General features: G+C 51.6%; 1 protein-coding gene and 2 long non-coding RNA genes across 3 annotated transcripts in view; 2 read left to right on the plus strand and 1 right to left on the minus strand.

Annotated features, from left to right (window-relative positions):
* Nucleotides 1–5,167: 5,167 nt before the first annotated feature.
* LOC111094195 lies at nucleotides 5,168–7,525 on the minus strand. The gene is made up of 2 exons (XR_005384684.1): nucleotides 7,417–7,525; nucleotides 5,168–6,162 (listed from the first exon to the last, which is right to left on the minus strand). It is a non-coding gene; the product is annotated as an uncharacterized LOC111094195 (long non-coding RNA).
* On the plus strand, nucleotides 5,719–6,513 carry LOC119867827. Its single transcript, XR_005384683.1, has 2 exons — nucleotides 5,719–5,939; nucleotides 6,042–6,513. It is a non-coding gene; the product is annotated as an uncharacterized LOC119867827 (long non-coding RNA).
* Nucleotides 7,526–9,041: 1,516 nt separating the features above from the next.
* GAD1 (glutamate decarboxylase 1) overlaps nucleotides 9,042–25,557 on the plus strand; it is a 39,327-nt gene continuing 22,811 nt past the window's right edge. Inside the window, exons 1-4 of the mRNA NM_001097543.1 lie at nucleotides 9,042–9,123; nucleotides 12,645–12,707; nucleotides 18,313–18,471; nucleotides 19,891–20,133. Of these exons, the coding sequence (NP_001091012.1) occupies nucleotides 9,042–9,123; nucleotides 12,645–12,707; nucleotides 18,313–18,471; nucleotides 19,891–20,133 (547 nt within the window). The remainder of the gene's footprint in view (nucleotides 9,124–12,644; nucleotides 12,708–18,312; nucleotides 18,472–19,890; nucleotides 20,134–25,557) is intronic.

The raw sequence follows: 25,557 nt of genomic DNA on the forward strand, positions 1-25,557 counted from the left end.
GTAGGTGAGAAGAGTTTATTTTTTTTTAATTTATACTTTTTATTTATCCTCTTTTTTTGGTGTGGGCATGCATCACTTTTTTATTGTGGTAAAATATTCATAACATACATTTAACCATTTGAACCATTGTTAAGTGTATAGTTCAATAGCATTTAGTATTTGCATATTGCGATAACATCACCACGACCCCTCTCAAGAACTTTTTCATTTTCTCAGACTGAAATTCTATATGCAATAAACAATAACTTCTAATCCCCCTTTCTTCAGCCCCTGGAAACCATTGGTTCCACTTTCTATAAATAGGATTTAACTATTCTAGGTATCATATGTAAGTGGAATCTTACAATATTTATCTGTTTGTGACTGACTTATTTCACTTAGCATAATGTCTTCAGTATTCATTAGCATCATAGTATGTATCAGTGCTTCATGCCTTGTTATAGCTAAATAATATTCCAATGTGTATATATATATATATATCACATTTTGTTTATCCATTCATCCATTGATAGACACTAGGGTTGGGTCCATTTTTTGGCTATTGTGAATAATGTTGCTATGAACTGTGTCTGTCCAATACTAAAAACTGTATCAAGTATCTGTCCAATACTAAAAACTTTTTAATTGAGTCTATACATGAGTGGGGAGTGGAAATCTGAAAAAAAATAAAGTAAAAAGTTTGACCATGGTTGTATTGGGTGATGAGGTTATTTCATTTCTTTTCATTATAGAGTCATATACTTTCTGAGATACAGAAAAGTTAACACAGGGCAAAAAAGAAACAAAGAGATCAATATTTGTGGAGTCCCTATGTATGTGAATGAATCATTTTAGCAGGCCTTAGTATCTTAGTATGCTAGAAGCTTCTAATGAGGATAAATACTGATAAGTAAATAGATCATTATGTTCAGAAAATAAAAGTCATCTAATATAGAAACTTGCTGATCTTCATAGAACAGTTAGTATATTCACAAACTTGCTTACCCTTATACTTAATTGGACCATTTAAGTAGCAATAATTGTAATCTATCACCAATAGCCACCGGCCCAGTCCCTATTTTCTTAGAATTTATTGTGTAGCTCCTATTGCTGAATAACTGTACAAATATATTTTTAATTATAGGGGCCAAGAGCAGGCCACTCAAAGATGGGCCACTTTGGCAGAAAGATTCTTTTGAGTTATAAAAGGCAATAAACCCCCACCCCCCCAGCAGATTCAGAAAAAGCTCTTTACCTCCTTATCAACTGCCTAAAAAGAATTTAGATAAAGGACCCACTCCAAGAAGAGAGCTATCACCATACATAACTACAGTATAATATGAACTAGGTGTGGTAGACAAGGAGAAACCTAACAAAGCCTATTTGATCAAATCCTCTATGTCCTGTTGTTCCTGAGTGGCTCAGCAAACATTTGCTGGTAAACATTGTTCATCTTCCTGTAAATTGCATTCCTTCCCTTTGAGGTCCCAGACTCCTAATCTCTTCTCCTTAATTCAGTATGATATATTTTCCTGATTTGGCCTGCCTATCTTTGGAATTTCATGTCTGTGTGGATTTCCTGAAATCCACAAAATGAAATTTAATTTTTCCTGTTAATCTGTCTAATGTCAATTTGATTCTTTCTTCAGCTAGAAGGATCTTGAAGAGCACAGTAAATTATTTCTCCCCAACAAATAGTTCGTTAACTTTCATGAGCTCCTTTCCTACTTTTTTAATACTTTAACTTGCCTCCTCTTCTACTCTGGAATGAAGGTTTTTGGTGTGTTTCATGCTCTCAGGTCCCTAAACTGTATCTTCATCTCTAATAAGTTATTTTAAATGTCTTTCCATAAAAAAAGATTATTTGAAAATGATCACTCTGTAAAGATGATAGATTCCACAGTTTCCTGTCTACCACTAGATAGTGTGTTAGGAGGAAAATCTCTTCCTCGTCATAACAGGCACCAAATTCAGTTTCTTCCTATTGGCATCAGAAGAACTCAACCAAAGTTGGGTCAGAATACACAAATCAATAGGCAGCATCATTATCCTAAAATCACCTTCTCTTAGTTTGTAACCCACCAATGAAATAAGAAGAAAAGTGTTAAAAATCATGTACTAAACAGAATTACAAGAATACTTTGAGAAAGTTGTCTCAAAGTAAAACTTGCCAAATTGAGACTTTTTACAACTTGTTAAAGCAATGGCTTAAATACTAGTGTAACTGGCTGTTCGTTCATAGGCTAGTTGAGATCCTGTAGATGGCTCTGACTTTATGAGACTTATTTCTTCCTTCTCTACATTTTCTTTTCAATTCATCTGAATCCAGATATAACAAGAAAAAAAAAATGACTCCACACACTTCTTCTTCAGTTGCTAGGCACCTTTCAGATGGCCACCTGAAGATTTTAGGAATATATTGTCTATTCAGCTGCTTCAGTGCTTCTCTGTGGCTTTCCCTGACTTTGAAGTTGAGATAATAGCCCCAGTGAGAAGATATTATCATTTAACTTACATATTTAGGGATTGTTTGAGATTTCAGGTTGTGCATATCTAAAGGGTCCTTGACTTACCCAAAGGCAAAGAAAACAGGACCTCAGGCTTGGAACTGAGAGTAAGATAGAAAGAATGAGCTCCAGGTGACTAACTTCTTGGAGAAACGCATGGTACTGATTTGCAGATGTTACAGGCGAGAACCTTGGCTCACATTCTGTAAGTACATTGGCTGTGTTTCTTACATGTAAGTTTTTGACATAAAAGGGATTGAGCTACAGCAGGTCAGATGAATTCCATTAAATTTCCAGTTTTCTTCCCTGAGTAACTGGGAAGGAACTCAATCTTAAACAGAAGTTTAAGTCCTCAGATTCATCACGGAGTCAGAACCTTCTAGAACCTTCTCATAAGCAATAGTCACCTACATCTAAAAACAAAGGCTAACTACCTGTTATTTTAAACAGTTAAAGGCTTTTACACTGAAAGAAATGGTTAAAATATTATTCTTGCCACTCTCCCATTCCATAACAGTTCACCAAAGCATCTCATGTGGGGAAACCAACTTTCTTGCATCCCACTCTTTTGGGAAAAGGCTGATTTTGCCTTAGTTTTTGTTAAGAGAAGACCAGAAAACATAGATATATCTTAAAAGCTCTCCGTCAGAATTTCTATTCAGATCTGTTATTTCCTTGGTCTCCACTTTTGCAGGGAAATACCTTGCCTAATATCAGAGTTCCTTTCCTAAGGCTACCTTGGGGGTAAAGCTCTGTGGGAAAGCAATGGCTATTCACATCCCCTCCTCTTTCACCAAAGGGACAGAGACCCTGGGTGTCTCAGGCCACTTCCAGCAGCATCTCTCAGCATTTTAAGCAGCCCTGCTTTGTGAAATATGGCAGGGTATGACTGTGAACGGGGAAGGGCCTGCAGTTTTCCTTGAAGAACTGCTCTCCTGTGGAGAGGGTTGTTGTTTCCTCTCAGATATTGTAATCTATCGCCACCTGCTGGTCCCTCTGTCCCCGGGTTTGGAATAGCCGGAATGGAGTTTAAGATTAACACAAGATTTGCCCAGATACAAATCACTCTGTCCTCCTTGATTAATTTCTTTAATATTAGAATATTTTCATCTTTCGAATACCAAGCAGGAAGGGACCATTTGATGATTATCTGAGGAACTCAGCTCTCTTCGTTAGGAGGAGAGATTCTAATTTCCGGAGTCCCTTCCAGGGTTCTGGCTGAAATTCTGCCTTCCTCGCCACCCTTTTAACCCTTTCCTGCCTCTCAGGAGTGAGAGGTGGGGTCTGCTGAGGTAGGGGTCCTCTAAGCGATGGTCCCCAAAGAAAGTCCAGAATGATTTAGGAACTATCTTTAAAGTACACAAACACACCGAATAGGCTTGAGCTTCTACTTAAGAAAAGCCGAGCGTAAGGTTAACAACGCTTCCCACAGCCCTGTCTCAGGAGACAGACGTTTAAACGGTGAGCCCTGCCATTTCCCCCCCTCTTTTTTGGTCATAAATTAGATACTTAAAATAGACCTTAAAGAGCCAGCTGACATGAACCAACACAGTGGCTCCAAATTACCTTTCCTGGAAGCTAAAAATGCTAAATGCGTCAAAAGAAGAGAGAGAGAAAAAAAAAGATTGACATTTCTTATTTACTCATCTTGACGTGGACCATATTTTACGCATAAAAAATCCCCCCCGCAGCCTGTTTTGGGGCCCCTTCCACGCCTTAGTCTCCTCCCACCCGTTCCCTTTTTTCTTTTGCTGAAAGGCTCGGCTCGAAATCCGATTGGAATATCTTTAAACATCCCTGGGAAAGGGCATTGTGGGCGGAGGGTCGTGTTCCCAAGTCCCAGCCGTCGCTGACCTAAAGGAAGGTTGTCCTGGGTGGACAGGATCGAGTAGCGGGGGCTGCAGGCTCGGAAACCCCTAACACCCGGGGGAGCCCGGAGGGCTCGCGCTCGCCCACTCCTTCCGCCTCTGGGCGCCGGGTTCCCATTTCTTCAAAGCCCTAAACCTTACATCAAATGCAAACGAAACAGCTGGGCGGACGCCACTCCCTTCCGGACCACCCCTGACCACCGGTTCGAGTCCCCGTAGAGGATATCCATTTTCCGCCCCCATTGTCCAAAGCAGCTCCCACACCACCACCCCGGGAGTAATAAAAGATAAAAAGAATAGCGAAAAACACACAAAAATATGGATTCCAAATGTTCTAAAGAGCCAAAAGACAACCACAACCACCCTCACGACAAATCCTTACTGAGAGGGAGAGAACGAAATACTCTATTCCCCCAACCCCACTCTCACGGGGGAAAAACACAGCAGTCACAGCAGGGAGGGAGGCGGGCAGGGTGCGTGGGGCGGGCGGGGTGGCCGGGAACTGGGGACTGAAGCGCGCTACAGGGAGGCCTAAGGGACCAAAGGGCGGGCGCTGTCCTTGGTCCTGAAGGAGCTGTGCCGCGTCTCCCAACTTCGTGCGTGGGAACTGGCTGTAATTCCAGGCCCTTAGTTCCTTAACATCTCGCTGAGCCCAAGAGTCTGGCTTAGAATGGGAGATAAGTGGAAATTAAACCAAAACCATAAGTCCCCAAGTCCCTGCCTGTCTGGAATGTCAACTCCGCGAGTGCAGGGATAATATAAGAGGCTGGGACAGTGTAAAACTCCCTGAGAACAGCGCCTGTCACATAGTAAGTGGTTAATAAATATTCATTTAATCACCTAATTACTAATATTTAAACATTTTTAAATTAAGGACAAGACTTCATTCCCTCCCCTTCCATAAAGGAGAAAGGGTTGGGGAGGCGGGGCGGAAATGTCCTTGCAGTTGGACGGACTCAACTTTATTTTGTGATACCTGCTTTTTGGAGATATCTTTTTCCAACGGGATCATTTTCTTGGCCAAAAATGTCAGAGGTGAACGTTTTGGGACACTGGGGTCAGAAGAGGGAGTGGCTGGAAATTTATCAGTCTTGAGCCACAGGTGAAAGTAAAACGAGTCTTCCTTTCCGGAGAATCTCAGGGCTCGGGAGAGGGTCGAGGGTTCAGGGCGAGCGGGCATCTTTCGGGGACGACGACCCTGAGGGGCATCGGGGATTTGCTGCCTCCTCCCGCCAGTCTCCTTGCTCCTCCCGTCTTCCATGATTTAGCATCCTCACTGGGCTCTCTGATTGGTGCAACCATCTCTTTAAGGGAAGCTCGAGGGGGGGGTGTGGGTGGAATTCCGAGCCTCATTCCAGAGTAAACTGCACATTTCAAGCGTTGGGAAGCCAGGTTTTTGAAGGGATGTTTCCTTCGCGGAGTGGGCACGCCCACCTTGCCCAGCCTGGAGCTCTGGCGCCCAGAGCTGCCGTTCAGGATGCTTTTGTGTCCTTAACAAAGTGCCCGAGCTTTTATCGTAAGGTGGAGAGAGGACGACAGTATTTTCTTTGGTATCAAGGGCAACGCGGTTATTTCAAACCTCAGAGTGCGATCCCTCTTACTGATGGGGCCACATCTTCTCAGGGTGGAATGTTCGATGTTATTATGGAATTTTCGGTGATTGGTAAGATTTTCTGCATCCCCACAGGGTCGTGGTGAAAGGAGATAAGACACTCAGAGAGAAGGTACGGGCTTCGTTGGACCAGCAAGGCCGCAGACGTGTCCATAAATAACCCCTGCCTGCTGCACCGCAACAGGGGGGAAAATCCCTGTGAAATGAATACAGGAATCACTGGTCACACGGTGTCACCCAGACACACACACACACACACACACAGATCAACTTTTTTTGCCCTAAAGAAAAAGAAACTGGGGTAGAGGAAAGCGAAGAAGATACAGGAGCGACGGGGGTGGCTGAGGGAAGGCTTGAACAGGCAGGAGAGTAACAGCTCGGAGAGCCCTTCCAGGTGTTGGATCCCGCGGGGAGCAGGGACCCGGCTCGCGCAGGGCCTCGCGGTCTCTGGGCGCCTGGCGCCCCCTGGTGGAAATCTCCGTGGACGCCTTCCTATTGTGAGGGGCTTTTCCGAAAGTGGCAATTCATTAAATATGCTTAAATAATGCAAAGGGAGAATCCTTTAAGAGCGCAAAATTGTAGGGGGTGGGGGAGAGTGGGCAGGGCAGGGAGGGACGGTCCGCGGCCCATCCCCCCCACCCGTACCCCCGCCCCCACCCCCGCCCTCTGGGGCCACCTCTGCGCTCGGGTTTCCCCGTTTGTGTGGAGCAGCGCTCGTGCGTGTCATTAACCTTCAGCTGTGATCCATCAGGAGGGCTTCTTCCCCCATTACCACGGAGGCCAGAGCTGGCAGGCCGGCAGGGAGTGAGTGCACAGAGGGCGGGAGCCGGGACCTCTGCTCTGCGGGTGGCACCGGGTAGCGGGACCCGGGGAAAGTACTTTGGGGGAGGCTCCCAGCTGGAGGAAGAAACTGAAATGAAGGGAGAGGAGGTCTCCTGCGGGGTCTGAGTGTCCCCCCCCCCCCATCTCTGCTCCCTTTGCTCTGACGGCCGTCCCTGCTCAGTAGAGAGAGCCAGCGAGGACCCAACGCCAGAGCTCGCTTTCACTCATCAAAGAGTCGTGGGGTCGCAGATCTAGGGGAACCTCGAGGAAAGAAATCGAGCCAAAGCCGCTGCTCTAGTCTTCTCGAAGATACGGGAGGGGCAGGGGAAGGTGGAGAGGGAGGAAGAGGAAGCACAACTCTTTCCCCTGGTCTCACCCGACAGACACCCTCTTTGAGAAAACAGAGCCAGCCGGGTACGTTCTGGATTACTCACAGGGCCTGTTCTTTCCGGGCCCCAAACCGTGATCGGGATCTATAATCGGCCTTCCGAGCCCCCGAGGCCAGCAGGCACCTGCAAAGGGGCCCCGCGCCCCGCCGACGAGCTGCCCCCGCGAGCGGCGGCCGCGTGATCCCCCCGCCGAGCCGTCCCCGCCTCCCCACTCCGCCCCCGCCTCCCCCGAAGCCTACCAGCTGCCTCTCCCGACAGCTCTTCTGCTCCCGGCGCTCGCGTGCGGGACGGTGCTGGCGGGAGCGGGGCGGCAGCTGGAGGCGACGCCGGGGCAGCACGCCGGCGGCGGGCCCGGGGAGCGGATCGCGGCGCGCTGCGCAGAGGAGCGGCGGGAGCGCCCGGCGGCGGTCGCCCAGCCCAGGTGGGTAAGCGCGGCCGCCCCGACTCCCCGGCGCCGGCTTCAGCGGTCCAGCGCGGCCTCTTCTCCCGGTCTCTAGGCCAACCCCCCACGCCCCGCGACCGCCACCGACCCTCCCCGGCAGAACGCGTCCCGCGGCGCGGCGCCCCCCGCCCTCGCGCTCATCCCGTCCCCACCAGCGACATTCACGCCCGCGGATGCTCCGGGGCTGACGCCCGCGCCCAAGAGGAGAGAGGATTTTCCTCATCGCTTCCCGGCTCTGAGCGCCCATCTCCCCAAAGGGCTCCTGGGCGGCAGCAGCCAGAGGCGCGCTGCGAGCGGTAACCTGTTACTTCCCCCCGAAGCTGCGGTCCCCGGTTGCAACCTGCGTGGCCGTTAGAGTGCGCGCCCGGGGCCGGCGGGGGACGCCGGGGTGCGCGTGCAGGCGGGGGCGAGCGGCTGTTACTCTGCGGGGTCTCGGGTCTCCCCAGCCTGGCCCGGGCTCCGTCCCGGGGCCTCGGGCAGCACCGCGCCAGCGCCGAGCGCAGTACGGGGCGGTCGCGCACGGGTCCCAGTCGGCCGCCTCCCGCGCGCAGAGGGCGAGGTCGTCTCCCCGGGCACGTTCCCCTTGCTCGCCTCGCTCCACCTCTTCGGCTTCGTACAGCGAAAAATCCGGGGACCTCAGACAGTTGGGTGGAGAGGGCGCACGGAAAGCCGGACCGAGCCTCGTCCTTGGGCTTCCAGATGGCGCAAAGCGGGGTGGGACAAGGGGCAGACGTGGCTCCGACCCGCTGCTTTCCGGCTGTCTGGAGTGCAAGGTGACTGTACTTCTTCCCCGACCAAGTCCGAGAGAGCACGCCAAGATACAGACCCTCTTTTCCTCTCCCCTTGTCTCGCCAAAGTCCCCCGTCCTCGGAGCAGTTAGCCTCCTTCTTTCCAGGGAATTAGCCAGACACAACAACGGGAACCAGACACCGAACCAGACGTGCCCGCCCCGTGCGCGCTCCCCCCGCCTGCCCGCCCTCCCGCTGCCGGAGCCCAATGGGGCTTGTCGTGGCTCGGCCGGGAAATCGCGCGCCGAGCCTCCCCGGCCCTCCTGGCCCTGTCCCCCCGCGCCCCCGCGGCCCGGACTGGCCTTGGGCTCCCCTCGTCTCTGCGCTGCGCTCCAGGTCACCCCGCTCCGCCGCCACACTGGAGAGCAGCCCGGGGCGACGTTGCCCGCGCCGGAGTCCCAGAGCTTGCGCGCACGTCCCCTCCTCCCCTCGGCGCACCCCGACTCGGCCCGTTAGGTGCCCTTCCTCCCGCCTCCCTGTCCCGAGCCCAGACTTCTAGGGGAGCGTCCGCGCCCCCCGGCCGCCCGGACCCCGGAAGCCCTCCCCGCACTGCTCTCGCTTCTCTTTGCAGCGCGTCCCTGCGCCCGACTGGCCGAGGACCCCGGACAGCAGAGGCCCCGGGACGACCGAGCTGATGGCGTCTTCGACCCCTTCTTCGTCCGCAACCTCCTCGAATGCGGGAGCGGACCCCAATACTGCCAACCTGCGCCCCACAAGTAGGTTCTGCCCCAGTTTCCTAGCAGATGGACTGCGGGGAAGATGGGGGCGCTGGGACGTGAGGAGGCTGCGCCGGCGGCAAGGGAAGGGGGAGCGCGCAGACGATGGAGGCTGGAAAGCAGTGGGGCCCTGACCTGGGTCGCGGCCAGAGGTCGTTTGGCTGCCGGGAACGCCGGGCGATTCTGGGGCGCAGGAGATGGGAACCGCGCAAGGTTCCAGCAGCCGCGACCGCTGGGGGCTTCGCTTCGGGGGAGGGACGGGCGGCGAGTGTTGTTTTGCTGTGTGTGGTTTCTCTGCTTTGTGGGACGACGGGGGTCAGGGCAGAGGACGGTGTGGGGGGACTGTGGTCTCGGCGGGAATGGAGAGTTTTCTGTCTCCAGCTCTCGGTGAGCCGAGACCCGACCCCCCCCTCCTCCTCCTCTCCCCCTGCGCTGTGCTCCAAGTCTATAATCAGCGGAAATTTCGACGTTAATTGCAGCTTTTAGAAAACTCGAGGTCCCTAATTGCTCCAAATTTGCGTCGAGCTATTGACGAGTGAGGGAGAAGCCAGGGGCGTGAAAGGTGCATAAAATGGTTTGAGGCTGAGCCTCGACATTTTAGACAATTACATCTCAGACACACAAAAAAAGAAAGAAAGAAAAAAGGGGGGAAAAAAGAAAAAGAGAAACGGGAGCGGGCAGCAACCTGAGTGGAGAGAAGTGGGGAACCAGGAAGGGCCAGAAGCTTTGCCAGGGCGAGAAGAGAGGGCACCCTTCTCTTTTCTCCAGGGCAGGAGATCTGTCAGCAATTGACAGGTCAGCAGAAGAGAAGAAAAGGGGAACCAAATAAAAGGGGGGAAGAGGGCTTTATGCTTCCCCATCTCTGGCTCAGTGTGTTCCTCAGCCCGTTTCCGGAATCTGTCTTTAATTCAGATTTATTTCCTACCTTTCCGTAGAAGACTGGCGATGAGGGAATTGCTATTCTTTTTTTCCAATTTGGATTGAAATGAGCGCCCCCTCCCCCAGTCTATCAGCTCCAGTGGTGACAGCCCCAGAATTTCCACATAAGAAGGGCTTAGGAATGGCAGTGTGGTTAGGAAGCCTCCTCGCTATGATTTTATGGCACTTTCCATAAGCTTGAAAAAAAAAATGGCAATTGTTCCCATCCACGGAAACGGGAATGTTATCCCGCAAGCCCCCTGTCCAAACCCTCGGGCTACCGCCGGCTCCCGGGGCGGAGGCCTTGGCTGAAGTCCTGAGGGTGCGACGCGGTTGCCTTCCCCGCTCGGGCTCCCTGCCCCCCAGGCGAGCTGCGATAACCCACACAACAAAGGGGCTCGGGAGAGCCGCCAGCCCCGGTGGCACGTGAGCCGGGCACGGGCGGCCGAGCGGCCCGATCAGGCCGGGAGGCCGAGGCCCGGAGCCTTTGTCTGTTGCTCTGGCCTTGATGGATTTCCTCCCCAGACCTCTCCACATTCTCTGCCCCCCTTTTTTGCTGCCGGACAGGGCCAGGCGGCCACTGTGTTCCCCCACCCCAGAGTCCTGCCCCCTTCCCACCCCCACCCCACCCCACCCCACCGGGGTTAACCTTACCTGCCGTGGGCAGCCCGCAGTGGAGCGCATCTGCCCAACCTCGGGGCCGAGCACATGGCCTGGCGCGCCCCCGAGGCCGAGGGACGACGGTCGAGGGCCCTGCCTGGGAAGAGCGCGCGGCACCCGCGCTGAGGACGCCCTCGGCCGCCCCCGGCAGCCCAGCTGCGGCCTGGGCATGGAGGCTGCAGGCGCCCGCCGGGCCCTCCACCCGCTCGCCCGCCCTTGCAGACGCACCCTGGCCCGCCCGGGTCTCCCGGGACGCGGCCCTGCTCCGTCCGCACCGCCTTGCTCCTCCCCTTGTTCCCGCGACCCCTGCTCCCTGCCCTTCGCCCCTCGGCCTTCTGGACCTTGGCTACCCCAAAGGGGATCCCTCACTTCTCCCCATCTCTCCGTCGGGCTATTCCCGCAACCCCCAACTCTGGAAGGCGGTGCCTTGGGTCTGAAGGCCAAAGCCCCAGCTGCGTAGCCTTGGAAGATTCGCTTAACCTCCCTGAGCCTCAAGGTTTCTATTTGTACAACGAGGCGTAGGTTAACACCCTTCTTGTTTCAGAGGGTGGCTCCGAGGATGGCGTTTAAAGCGAAAGCACTTTATGGAGTGGAAATAGCTCTTTACCCGCCAGGTATTAGTCTAAGGGATTTGCTTTCGCACCGATTTCCTGTCGGTGGCAGGAACTCCATCTGTGACCTGCTGTCTCCCTGACGTCGGTCTGTGTCGTCTCCCCGCTGGGGCTCCGTTGTGCCTCGGGTTTAACGGATGTCACTCTCCTTATCGCCGCCAACATTCGCGCGCGGCGGAAAGCTCGGACGGGGCGCGGCGGGGGATGGGAGGGATTGGGAGCCCCTCGCTTCGGGAGATGCGAAGGGAATTGCTCGCGGGGCCCGCCCCGCCCCGCCCGCGCTCCTCCTGGAGGCCGGACCCGAGGGCAGGAGAGGCCCTGAGGACTTTGAGATCAGCCTGGCGTGGCGGCCAGGAAAGCACAACGCAGCGCCCGGGTCTGCCACTGGGGCCCAGGAAGGGCGCCTGATTGCCTTCGCCTGCTCCAGACCCCGGACCCCCGAGGGAAGGGTTAATGAGGGGCGCTGCGAAGAGGGGTCCGGGATGAGGACGCGAGGCGTACCATTGTTTCCCCGACTCTGGGTCCGCCTGAAGAGCAGCCATGCGAGCCGGATCATCTAGTCAAATACTATTTTTCACCCAATTAATTCCTGAACTCTTCCGCGACCCCATTTCATGCCAGTTTATTTTAAGCTGCCACTCGGCTGGAGACCCGCCAAGAAATTATGAGACGTATTGGTCCCAGATGCCTCTGTGTTCCCTTTCCGGGCTGCCGTGGTCGCCCTTCGAGTCTGCAGGGCGGAGACCGCGCGACAGGGCCTGGCGGGTGGGTGCGGGGTAACTCGAGAGCTCTGGCCCGGTCTTTTGCACGTGGGGTGGGCCCTGCCCCACTCGGATGTCGCCTCCCCGGCTCCGCCGCTCCGCGCCGGCTGCTTGCAAGGCTGGCGGGCCGCGGGGGTGCTCCGGCTTCCAGTGACACCATTCTGCACCTGAAAGCGGGAGCAGGAAGGGAGTGTCACGGGCACTCGAAGGGCACGAGTCTGTCTGCCCATTGGGCAACGGATCTAGCTTCTTGCTCCTTTCAGGAAGGAGAGGTTTTTTTTTTTTTTAAGATTTTATTTACTTATTCACGAGCGACACAGAGACGTAGAGGGAGAAGCAGGCTCCTCGTGGGGAGCCTGATGCGGGACTCGATCCCAGGACCCTGGGATCATGACCTAAGCCAAAGGCAGAGGCTCAACCCCTGAGCCACCCAGGTGCCTCCAGGAAGGAGTCTTTATTGAGGCGCTCTGGCGAAACACCTGCCTCCTCCTCCCCAGAATACCTTTGCCCTCCCTCCCCCTGGTCCCACCAGGCTCCGCAGCTCACTGATCGCACCTCTTTTGCTTTTTAGCGTATGACACCTGGTGCGGCGTGGCCCATGGATGCACGAGAAAACTGGGTCTCAAGATCTGCGGTGAGTGGAAAGGCCCGCTGGGGCCCAGCAGGGCGGCGCAGCGCTCCAGGGCTTTGGGGGCGCAGGAGAGTGGGGTGCGCGGAAGGAGATCCCGGCTCTTGGGTTTGGTTTTCTACATTCCCTACAGCCCCGCCGCCTGGCGAGACGTCCTTCTACAAGTCTTAACACTCCTCTGCCTCCCCTTGACCCGGCCGGGGTGGGGGGGCACCTTTTCTGCTGGAGTCGGGGTACCACCCAGAGACCGCGGAGCCTCCCCGGTCCAGGTGCGAGAGCGCGAGCACAGCGCCCCCGCGCGGCAGCCCCGCTCTTCCCGCCCCACGTGGGCCGGGGGATCCTAAGCGAGGGCTCCACCTGCGTGGGGGAAGGTCTGGTACCAAAGGTGAGCGGGTCTGGCTTTCCTGGAGAGCAGGCCTTAGGCACGGTTTGCGCCTGAGGCGGAGGCTGGCACGTCGCCGTCCCCCTTACCCCCAGCCGGCGTACGTTGAAAGTGGCCGCCCCAGCGGGAGAATTTGCCCCCGAGGCGTCACAACGGATTCCGATGTCGTTGTTCAGGCTTTGCCCGGAGCCCTCGGTGGCCTGCCTGGGGGAGGTGCGGGCGGCGCAGGCCGGGGCGATTGCCGAGCTTGCCCTTGAAAGAGAGGGAAGGATGAGGGGGCGGGCGGAGGCGTGGGGCCGCAGGAGCAGAAAGGGGGTGTCGGGCACGATTTGCCAGTGAGGAAGAAAAATAGATCCGGGAGCTGGAGAGGAGAATGAACCGTTCTCCGGAGACATGAGGGTCTGAAATGAAAACGCCCAAGGGATGTCATTTTTTCTAAGGAAAAAAGGAGATTTGTTCGAAGGGACACAGCTGAGTGGCTCCGGCTGAACAATGAGGACCTGCTTTCCTTGCTACATTTCACCGTCTAAAATCTCTAGTCTTATCGGACCAGAAAATACGGTCGTCCCCGGGCAGGGGGTGCATGGGCGGGGGAAGATTAACGAGGGGCTTATTAAAGAGCCATCCGTCAGCGGCTGCGCGCGGGAGATAGCGGCGGGGCGGCCGCGGGGCACGCCCTCCCCGGGTCCCCGCGCGCCCTCCCCGGGTCCCCGCGCGCCTTCCCCAGGCCCCCGCGCGCCCTCCCGGCCCCTGCGCCCTCCGGCCCCCGCGCGTCCCCTGGGCCCGCGCTCCGCGCTCCTGTGCGTGCGGGGCCCGAGGCCGGCGGCAGCTGGGGCAGGAGCAGACCGCGGGTATTAGCCGCTGCCGGGAGCCATCGGCCCTTCCCCGCTTGGCCGCGAGGCGCCCTCCCTGCGTTTCTGGGGCTCCGTCCCCTTGACCCGGGAGGCGGCATTCACGGCGCGGAGCGTTGCTCCAGTCCTGGGCCCCGCAGGCTCCCGGGGAAGCCCAGCCCTGCCGGGGGCGGCCCCGGCTCTGGCCCTCGCCCCAGCCCGCGGGGACCAGGCCCGGGACCAGGCCGGGGTCGCGGCGGCGTCGGCGGGCGGGGGCAGCTGCGGCCGCCGAGCTTTGTTCTATGAATAGCCCGCTCCCCCCGCCGCCAGCCCCGGCTTAATGGCCCGTCTCGCCGGGTCCCTTCGGCGGCCACCGCGCTCAGCTTCTGCAGCCGGCATTGTCCTGCGGCCGGGCGGGCGGAACGGAGCGCGCCCGGGCCCCCGCCGCGGTCGCCCGCAGGGTGCAGGATGAGGGAGACCTGGGCCGAGGGCTGCCTTCCCCGAGGCCCTGGACCCCCCCCCCCCCCCCCCCGCCCAGCCCGCGACCTTCGTCCCCGCATCCCTCGCGCCGCAGGCCGGGTCCCCTGGCGGCCCCCTCTCCGAGTCAGGGGAAGGAGAGACCTCACTGCCCCTTCCCTTCCGCAGACGCGTCCCAGGTGTGTCCCTAAAGGGTAAGGGGGCAGGAGAGTTGAGCTTCGTTGGGTCCGCGAAGAGGGATCCCGGAGGATGCGTCAACTTCTTGAACGTTTGGGGGCTACCATCCTCAGAGAGTTTCTTCCCTGTTTCTATACACACACAGACACCCCAACAGTAATTTCAGGAAAGTCGCCACCCGTTTGACAGGAGCAAAGGGCTGGTAAGCTGTTGAGGGGAAAGTGCCTTCTGCTAAAATGCACGCTCTGGAGGCCACGGGTTAGGAGGCCTCACAATTAGGCTTCATTCTGAAAGGAAACAGAATACCAGGCGGATTTATTTTCCATACTTTGGGCCAACTCTGGCTTTCCGAAGTGCAGTCTTTGGTTTGAACCTGAATCCAGAGCCGCCGCCCCCACCTCTGCTCCCAGACACCCCAACTCCCTTCATCCCTGACATTCATGAGCCTGGAGGGTGCCTTGTTGACACACTATCCAGGTTGGTTTGATCTTTCACATTAAGGCAGCAGAGGAATTAATTGTCCTCTTCCCATCTCCGAATCCACTGCCCTGGGTGACCCCCCAAAACATCTTCGGTGCCTTGCCAAGATTCAGCTCCCACCCCCTCTCCTACCTCCCTTCCCCAGAAGCCGGGAAGAAATAAACTGCAGAGAAGGTTCTAGATTCCCGCCAGTGGGAATAGCTACAAGCATGGGGGCATGACTTAAGTAGAAGGAGACGCAGGAGCTCTGAGTTCTGCTAACTTCCCAGTGTGTCCTTGGCCCTCCATCACTTAGAGGTGCAGAGGTCCCAAACTGGCTGCCAGCTACACAGCCTGAGAGCAGTTTTATTTAGCCCACGCAGTGTGTGTGTGTTCAATTTTGTGCCAGCTGCCATACAACTTTTAAACAAAGACTTCAAATATTCTGAATTTCTAGCTTCTCTTGAAATAAAAAGAAGTTGGGGGGTGGACATTTGGCAAAGTACTTTCAGCCCATAAAAATCAGGGGAGAAAGCTCCTTCCTTCCTCTAGGTTGATGCAATTCCATTCTACAGCTTGCTGAACAAGAGCCAGGGGGAATGGGCTTCAGCCTCCACCCCCCCCACCCCCCCACCCCCCCCACCCCCCCGTGTGCCCTTCTGTGATGCACAGCTCACAGGCACATTTGGTAGCAACTCGCTCAGGCCAAGTGCTCCCTAGTTCTCTACACTCCTCCCCACTCAATGGGTCTCCTAGGCCTTTGAGTTTAGGGGCAGGAGTGAAGAACCCGCCTCAGGAACTCCCCACTGCCCAGAGGAGTCATGACACGGTCTGCCTCCTGTTCTGCCCCTAAAGCTAGCAGGGGGTGCTACAAGCTGACCAAAGTCAAGTGCAGCTTCGGCTTACTTCTGCTTTTCTTTTTGCCACTTGGGAATGTTGAGCTCGGTGGTCACTTCCTGCTTAAGCTAGGTCCTCACTGGTGGTATGCAGAGCGAGAGGGAATACGGTCTGCTTCAGTCTTGGGGACCCCTGCTTCCAGGACCCCTTGCTAGCCAGGGGAGTTGTCAAAGCACTGACTTCAATGTCATCCACCACCTGGTCATCCTTGGGGAAGCATACATTTCTTCCCAGAGCCTCTCAGAGCCATGAAAGGCCTCAGTCATTTTAACCTTTTTTGAGACTGCCAATATTTTAGAAAACAAATATCTTCCAAGAAATTGTTATTCTGATAACAATATGCGTTAGGTGTTTATATTAGCAAATTAATGCTTTTAAACACAATAGTATGATGTAAGTATGCTATTCGAGAGATAAATATAGGATTTATCGCAAATACTGATTCCTAGTGTGCTCCAGGAAGTGCGGTCCAGGGATGAGATGCAGAATTAAAGTTGTGTCTTAATTACCATCCCTCAATCCTATCAGGACACCTCTGGGAATGCCCATATCAGATTTGGAGATGGTTTCCAAAGCCTAAATCCAGGTCATAGGTCCTGCCGCTGCCCAGAGGAAAGGCATCCCTGAGGGCTTTCAAGGTAGAGACTTAAGGCTTTCCCAAAGGAGTGAGTCCGAGCAACCAGAGGTGAGAGACGGAGAGAGTAGGAGTTCAGCTGGCAGGACCTCATCTCCATTAGGCCACATGGATTTGGTCTGTTCAGCCTGGCGAATTCTATAGCTCACTGTTCCAGGAGCAGGGGAGCAGTCTTGGAATTCAGGAGGCAGGTGCTCCTACATCCTTCTGGCTCCTGGTTTCAAATCGTGGTGTTTGTATGGGAAATTCAGAAAGTAGAGGGAGAGGTGAGGGAAGGGATACAACCCCTACCTTTCCATCCAGTGTGGAGCTCTGGTATAGTGTCTTACCCCCGTCCTGATGTCCTTGGGGCTTTAGGGATAAGTTTGTAAGATGCTGGCAACAATAAAAGGCCTGGTGACTCTACCTTGCTATTCTTCCCTCCAAAAATAGACTCTGTGCCTGCGTGTGGGAGGATTCCAATCACTGCGGCCTTCCCCCTGCATCCCTCCTTCCTCCACCCCTTGCCACTGAATTGCAGTCCTGGGGAAGCAAAGCTGAATTTCCCCCAGGTCAACTTGCCTCTCCTCCAACCTCCCAGGACCTTCCTCCACTCCTGTCTTGTGATGTGCATGACCCCCCAAGGATTCTGGTATCTACAAAGACAGCTGTGGGGTCACTAAGAAGCTTCAGACTTTTTCTTTTCAGTGTGTGGCTTGTTGGGCTAAGATTGAGGCAGAACTGGAGGAGAGGTTGAGGGAAGGAGGGGGTCAGCAGGCCCTGAGCCCCGGAGGGGAGGGGTGTGGATACTAAGGAGTATGCTCCTAGGTGGCGGTGTCTCTAGCCCTTTTGCCTCAACCTGCTTCTCTGTTTGCCACTGGCGGTGTTGGCGCTGCTCACCTCGGGTAGGAGAGATTCCTACTCCTCCTGAGGGGCAGAGGCGAGGTGCCTTGTATCCCGCCCTGGGCTCGGGGTTCAGCTCTGTGGAGCTCTGGGATGGCTTTCTAGCTTTATTACAACATTGGTCACCACCTCATCTGCCAAACTCTAAGTTCCTGGAGGGTAGGAGATCTGTCTCATTTGCCTTTATCTGTCCCCTGTCCTCGATGTTTGGCAAAGTGCTTTTCCACAATAGGTGCTCAGTAAGTATTTACAGAAGTGAGTGTCGCCACACATAAGGTTTTAGGCTTCCTTGGCTCTTTCCCCAATACCTTTATCAAGGACAGCAGGTGGTATGGAGAGAGCTGCTCTTCAGGTTTGAGTCAGAAAAATGACACATTCAACCCCGTTAGCATTACCTGGTGCCCGAGGAAAGCATCTTCCCTAGCCCTCAGTGCTGGTCCTCCCTGCCTCCCCCTCCCTCAGCCAGTCCTCACCCCCTCCCTCCTCTGGTTGCACAGCCCATATACCCAGTGCCAGCAGCAGCCTCTCGGATTGTGTCCTTCCCCTTAGAACCCCATCCTGGGGCTGATTACTGGAGTGGAAGCTGTCCAATTGACTTAATTCTGAGTTCAGTGTCACGTTCAGAGAGGAGAATGGGCTTTGCTTACTGTTTCCCTCTCTTGCACGACTGGGTCTGTGCCACTGATGACACTTGGCACTGCCCCTTCCCCGCCCGAAGGCCAGAAGTGCCAAAGCCTTTATATATAAAATGCAGAGACTCAGCTTCTCAGGAGAAGCAAGAGCCCTGCTGGGAGAGTGGACCTGGCCTGGCAGCTGACCCTGTGAGGCTAGGAATTCAGTGCGTCCCCTCTGACCCAGCATCTTGTGCTACAGGCTTCTTGCAAAGGACCAACAGCCTGGAAGAGAAGAGCCGGCTTGTGAGCGCCTTCAAGGAGAGGCAGTCCTCCAAGAACCTGCTTTCCTGTGAAAACAGTGACAGGGATGGCCGTTTCCGGCGCACAGAGACTGATTTCTCCAACCTCTTTGCTCGAGGTAGTCCCCGCCAGCCTACCTTTGCCACCCCACTCCTGTCCCCACACCCCCCTCCCCTCCCCACGCCCCCTCCCCAGCTCCCTATCCTCCCCACACCTCCCTCCCCTCCCCTGTCGCAGCTAGTACTATCCAGTAGGTTCCTCATTTGAGTGTCTTGATTTCTTCCTGAAACTTTACTTCTTTTATCAAAACTATCATTACTTTCTGAACTGTCATGAAACTGTGTGTCCAGGATTTAAATATAATATACCCCCTCCTTCCCTACTGCCCAGGACTTCGTTTTGGAAGCTAGATGAAAGCAGTCAATAAAAACAGTCAATTCTAAAGACACTTGCAGGGACATATATGGCTGCATAGACTCTCAGAATCTGAGGGAATCTTTACACGTAAGACAATCCAGTGAGTCCCGTAATAGCATTTATCCTCCAAGGTCATCAACAATGACAAAATCACTCTGGGAAACTGTGTGGCTGGGCCTAGTGATCAAGCACTGTTCTAAAACTCATTTTCGTTTTGGAGATCTTTCACTATTATTGCTGTCCCCACAACTCTGGTCTCACGAGGTACTGTCTCTCCTGAACAGCTTGAAGGTAAACCTCCCACTACTCCCTTCCATCAACTCTCCACGGGCCATAGAGGCCAGACCCAAACAGTCAATAAGACTTCACTAAACCTCAGAGGTAAATCCAAGGAATCTACACAGTCAATCTGCTCTTGAGCTCTGGCTGACAACTTCAGTTGGGACCCCCTACAGTTTTCCTCCCTGGCTGACCCAGCCTGACTCTGCCTACCAGAGGGCTGGAACCCAAAATCACCCCCAGGCATCCCAAAGTCCAAGCCCAAAGGATGAGGGAGGGATATGGGAGTTCTCTCTCCCACCTTTCTGAGCCCCATCTTCTAGCTCTTGTTTTCTAAGGACACTACGGAGGACCACACTTCAGGGGTCTCCTGAAGAGGGGACCTCAGCCTCTACCCACAGAGCTCTCACTCTCTGCCTTCAAAGATCAAGCATATCATAATGCCAACCAAAAGGCCAGTGTCTGAACCAGATGGAGAGAGAGACTCATGGTCCCAAGGAGCAAGACAGAGGCCTCCTCCATCACATTCATGACAGGTGCCCGGTCAGCCTGCACATGGACAATAGCTGTGACAGGCTGCTCACGGCTTCTCAAAATGCTCCATTTATGAGCAGCCTAACTATCAGAAAGTCTGTAAAACTTCAGAAAGTATATGCAGAACTTCTGTGTATAGGCATATGTGTATTTTTCTGGGGAGACGGTACATCAGATTCTCAATGTATATACATAACCTGGAACAAATGAGGTCTGAAAGATATTGTGGCTGATATTAGGGATTTCTGGGCTGAGGAAATCTAGACATGAGCCAGGCGGTAACTTCTTGGGGACTTTCCTCCCTCAGATCTGCTTCCAGCTAAGAATGGGGAGGAGCAAACAGTGCAGTTCCTCCTGGAAGTGGTAGACATACTCCTCAACTATGTCCGCAAGACATTTGATCGCTCCACCAAGGTACTGGACTTCCATCACCCGCACCAGCTGCTGGAAGGCATGGAGGGCTTCAACTTGGAGCTGTCTGACCACCCCGAGTCCCTGGAGCAGATCTTGGTTGACTGCAGAGACACCCTGAAGTATGGGGTCCGTACAGGTAAGGGCGTGAGGCAGGAACCTTGCCCTCCATCACACCCTTGCCAGCTGATGATAGCAAACCGTGGTGAGGGAAGGCGGCATTGTGCTCAGTGGCCACAGGACAACCTGATGCAGTGGCAGTGGGTAGAAGGCCCAACCCTGGCAAAAGCTCATCATTATTTATTGTTATAAACATTTATATTATAAAGATAAATTTAAAGATACAGACACACGGTGCTATGTCAAGTTCTGTATAAAAAGTTTTTCATCCTTTGGGTTTATTTACACTCCTTTTAGACTGTATGAATCCAAAGAATGACCTGCCCCCTACTTTTTTTCTCTCCTCCATTTCATGCCTATTTCATTCTGATAAATCCTACACTGGCCTCTCCCTAAAACTGGGGAGAATTGGGCTCATTTCCCTCTGTCTCTGTGTTAGTTTTCTAGGGCTGCCATAGCAAGTTACCACAAACGGGGTCACTCAAAACAACAGAAATTTATTCTCTCACAGTTCTGGAGGCTAGAAGTTTGAGATTTAGGTGTGCAGGGCCATGGTGTCTCTGAAGACTCTTGGGGAGGGTCTGTCCTTGCCTCTTCCAGCTTCTAGTGGTCAAAGACATTCCTTGGTTGGTATGCATCACTCTCATCTCTGCCTTCACCTTCACATGGCCTTCTCCCTATGGATGTGTCCAAAGTTTTCTTATAAGGACACCAATCTTTGAATTAAGCCTATTCCAATCCATTATGGCCTCATCTTAACTTGATTAAGGGTCTGCAAAGACCCTCTTTCCAAACTCATAGAAATCAGGGGTTAGGACTTGATCATATCTTTTTGAGGGATACGACTCAACCACAACACCTTCTGTTGGCTTGGCAAAAACGTCACATACATACAGACCATTTGCATCCTATTCCAACGTCTGGAGTATAGACACTGAGTCACTAACTCCTATCTCTAACCGGGGGCCCTTTTCATGTTACAGGCACCCTTTCTAATCAGTGATCCTGGCCAAAGTGATTACTTCTCAGGTGCTTCAAGTTCAAGGACTTCTTGGATCTCTTCTGGCTGTTTCTAAGCCTAGGAGTAAAGCAATGGCTTCTTCTCCCTGCTATCTTTCCCCACAGCAGCCTGGCTTTCCTGAGCTCTTGGGCACACAGTTCTCTAGGAACAGACCATCCATGGCATTGGGGAGCCACCAATGCCACCACAGGGGAGCCCCTGGTGGCCCCGTGTTCTTTTTTCTTCTTTCTCTCTCCCTCTCTTTTGTTATCCCTCTCACTCTTCCCAGTCACTTGAAGATAGATTTAAGACCGAGATTAGGGAGCTTGATGGTGATAGAGCTGAATAAGAACTATTGGGTGTCAAAAATGAAGTGTTATAATGAAATAATGAGGCCAGCCAAAGAGGCATTTTTAAATAAGGGATCCCAAACAGCTTTTAAGGTCTGCCAATGCCACTGAAATAAGTGTAGCTTCCTTGAATAACTGCGGGATGGACAAGACTTAATTATATTATAAGGTCTGTGTTTGATTTTTAAAGAGAAGCATGCTCATCAATTTACTTGCAGCTCACCTTGGTCTGATGGCTAACCTATTCCTGATGGAGATCAAGTAGTGTTATATAGCTGGATTTAAAAAAAAGAGTCCGAATTCTCCTTATATGTGTTAGCTGGACTTGCTTTAGTCCAGTTTTTTTTATTTTGTCGGGTCACTCTGTATACACTTTCTCAGAGAGATGAGACCATGTACTTTTATCAAGCTCAGAATAGTGTTGTCCCTCAAAGAAAACTGCGTGGGTTTGCCATAAATAGCAGATCATATTGCCTACAAAACTGAAGCATCAGGACGCCTGGGTGGCTCAGCGGTTGAGTGTCTGTCTTCGGCTCAGGGCGTGATCCCACAGTCTCAGGATCAAGTCCCACATTGGGCTCCCTGCATGGAGCCTGCTTCTCCCTCTGCCTATGTCTGCCTGCCTCTCTCTGTGTGTCTCTCATGAATAAATAAATAAAATCTTTAAAAAAACAAAAAACAAAAACTGAAGCATCACATTGTCGTAGGAGCGTGGACTCTTACTAGTCTAGAGTATGACTCCACTTTGATAGTTAGCCTGTAGCCATCCATCCCTGTTCTTCAGAGCAGCTTCTGGGAGCAGATATTTACATTTACAGAGTTCATAGTCTCTCAGGCCATGTGAAACCTTCTGCTGCATCTCAGGGTGTTGACCCTGGGAAAATATATTGTTGCTGCCCTATGAAAACACAGCTCCTGGTTGCTGAGCTATCATTTAGATGTGGATCAGAGCAAAGGGTAAATCCCACAGGTAGCTACAAACATTGGAAGGTTGTGAGGTTTTGTTTTGTTTTTTTTTTTTTTTTTTTTATATGAATACTCACCCAAAATAATGATTAAGGTTTTTTTTTTTAAGATTTTATTTATTTAGGGATCCCTGGGTGGCGCAGCGGTTTGGCGCCTGCCTTTGGCCCAGGGCGCGATCCTGGAGACCCGGGATCAAATCCCACATCGGGCTCCCGGTGTATGGAGCCTGCTTCTCCCTCTGTCTGTGTCTCTGCCTCTCTCTCTCTCTCACTGTGTGCTTATCATAAATAAAATTAAATTAAAAAAAAAGTTTAAAAAAAAAGATTTTATTTATTTATTCATGAGAGACACAGAAAGAGAGGCAGAGACATATGCAGAGGGAGAAGCAGGCTTCATGCAGGAAGCCTGATGTGGGACTTGATCCTAGGACCCTGGGATCATGCCCTGAGCCAAAGTCAGATACTCAACCGCTGAGCCACCCAGGCATCCTGATTAGTTTTTTTTATTTTATTTAAAAAATGTTTTTAAAAGATTTTATTTATTTATTCATGAGAGACAGAGACACAGGCCGAGGGAGAAGCAGGCTCCACGCAGGGAGACCAACGTGGGACTCAATCCCAGGTCCCCAGGATCACTCCCTGGGCTGAAGCAGCACTAAACCGCTGAGCCACCCAGGTTGCCCTGGGTTTTTTTGTTTTTGTTTTTGTTTTTTGAAGATTTTATTTATTTAATCATGAGAAACACACAGAGGCAGAGACATAGGTAGAGGGAGAAGCAGGCTCCTTGTGGTGAGCCTGATGCGAGACTTGATCCCAAGACCCCGGTATCATGCCTTGAGCCAAAGTAGACACTCAAGTACTGGGTCACTTAGGTGCCCAATGAATTAGGTTTTAATAGTGAAAACATACTGAACTTGGTGCAATTTTGAAGAGATGATGATGGTATTTGGAAATCTTTTTACAAATTAATTAAATATTTCTGAAAAAGGAACCAGTATATACAGATTCTTCATGAACTGAGAGAGAGACTGGTCAGCCCTCAGTCACAGTAGATATACCAACATCTTTTGTCTTTCTTTTTTTTAACTTTTTATTATGGAAAAGTTTAAACTTAAACAAAAGTAAATAGTATAATGAACTCTATATAACAGACACTCAGCATCAACTTTTATCAACTGCTAACAACTTTGTTTCACTTAGACCCCTCCCCCTCTCGCCTCGTCTCAATTGTATAGAAGGAGATCTCAGACATATTATGTCATCCACAAATATTCTTCATTCTCAAGAACTTTTTTTTTTTAGAGGAGTGGGGCAGGGACAGAGGAAGAGAGAGAGAGAATCTCAAGCAGACTCCGGCTGAGCACGGAGCCCACCATGGGCTCAATCTCACAACCCTGAGATCACGATCTGAGTTGAAATCAAGAGTCAGAGGCTTAACTAACTGAGCCACCCAGTTACTGCCTCAAGAACTCTTTTAAAAATAAGTAAGCACTCGGGTCACCTGGGTAGCTCAGTTAAGCCTCCGACTCTTGATTTCAGCTCAAATTGTGATCTCAGGGTTTTGAGATCTAGCATGAGGTAGGCTCCATGATCAATGGAGAGTCTGCTTGAGATTCTCTCTCCCTCTGCCTCTGCCCCACCTCCCCTGCTTGTGCAAGTGCTCTCTCTAAAATAAAAAATAAATCTTAAAAAAAATAAATAACCACAATATTATTAAATCAAAAAAATCTGAAATTTACACTTCCTTAATATAAAATAGTCAGTGTTCAAATTCCCAATGGTTTCATGAATGTTATAATTCATTTGAGTCAGGATCCAAGCAAGTCTCCAACATTGTAATTGCTTGGTATGTCTCTTAATACATTTCCCCCTCCATTTTTTTTCCTTCCAGTTTATTTATTGAAAAACAACTCTTTTTCTCCCTATGTGACTTTAGGCCATGTGCTGCTTAGTACTACCTCTCTCATCTGTTATTTCATTGAATATAGAGAGTTGAAACTGAAATTTAAAATAGGTCTTTTTGTTACTTGGTAGAAATTCTGGTATAAGATTTTGGAGGCATAAGGCTGTAGTCATAAGATAAAAGTAAGGTTTTAGACAACTTTGTTTCTTTTATATACTCACTGGACAAAGAGATACTATCTCACATTTACTTGAGGGCATTTCTGTCAGTCTACCTATCTTTGTCCACCTTTTGTCTCCACCATATTGGGTGGTTTTGATATATTATCAACGTGTGGTTCCGTTTATTTATGAAAAAATATATATATTCAGTCTTGTCTTGAAATGGTTATTTTTAAAAGCTTTCAAATGGATATTGCATATTTTTAATGGATATCAACAAAATTTGTTACATTGCAGGAGATTGCGTAGATTCTGTTGGCACTGAGCAAAATAGAATAAAGTGAGCTAGTTTAAGCTATTTAGAGTAATCTACATGAATGTCTGGAATCTGGTCCCATAAATACACTAAGTTTACTGTTTATGCATTTTCATTTTTTCCCCTGAAGATCAGTATTATTTTTTGAGGACTCTTTAGATACAGTGATTGGTATATTCTGATATAAGAAGTCATAGTGTGGATGTTCTAAATGAGTCTCCATCACACCCAAGAAAGAATAGACATTTTCAGAGAGGGGGCTCAGACCAGGAACATTCAAACACTAGCTCTCTGACAATTATTTCAGAGGCAAAAGCAATTTCTACTGGAAACACAACAGTCAGCATATCTCTCTAACACCAGTTCTCTGTCACACACCCTTAGATGATCTATTGCATTGACACCTTCATGACAGCCTAGCCAAGCCTGCTGATGTGGGATTGAGTTTTCCTGTGAACGCCAAGTTGGCCAAAACTTGGCAACAATCCTGAATTTGCTGAGAACAAAGCCTGTTAAAGCATACTGTGTGTTGCAAGGGGTTTTAGTTATATAGTAACAACAATTATTTTACCAACAATTTCATGAGTGGAAGGAGGCTGTATTTGCCTCTTTCACAGAGGAGATGCGAGGTCATCTAAGCAATAAATTTGATTTAATGGTCTCCTGACTATATATGGACAAAACATACCAATGCTTGACATCATATTCAAGTGACACAGGGATCCAGAGATGGTATGCCATCAGCATC

This window comes from Canis lupus, chromosome 36 (genome assembly GCF_011100685.1).
Source record: "Canis lupus familiaris isolate Mischka breed German Shepherd chromosome 36, alternate assembly UU_Cfam_GSD_1.0, whole genome shotgun sequence".
Taxonomy (NCBI): Eukaryota; Metazoa; Chordata; class Mammalia; order Carnivora; family Canidae; genus Canis; species Canis lupus.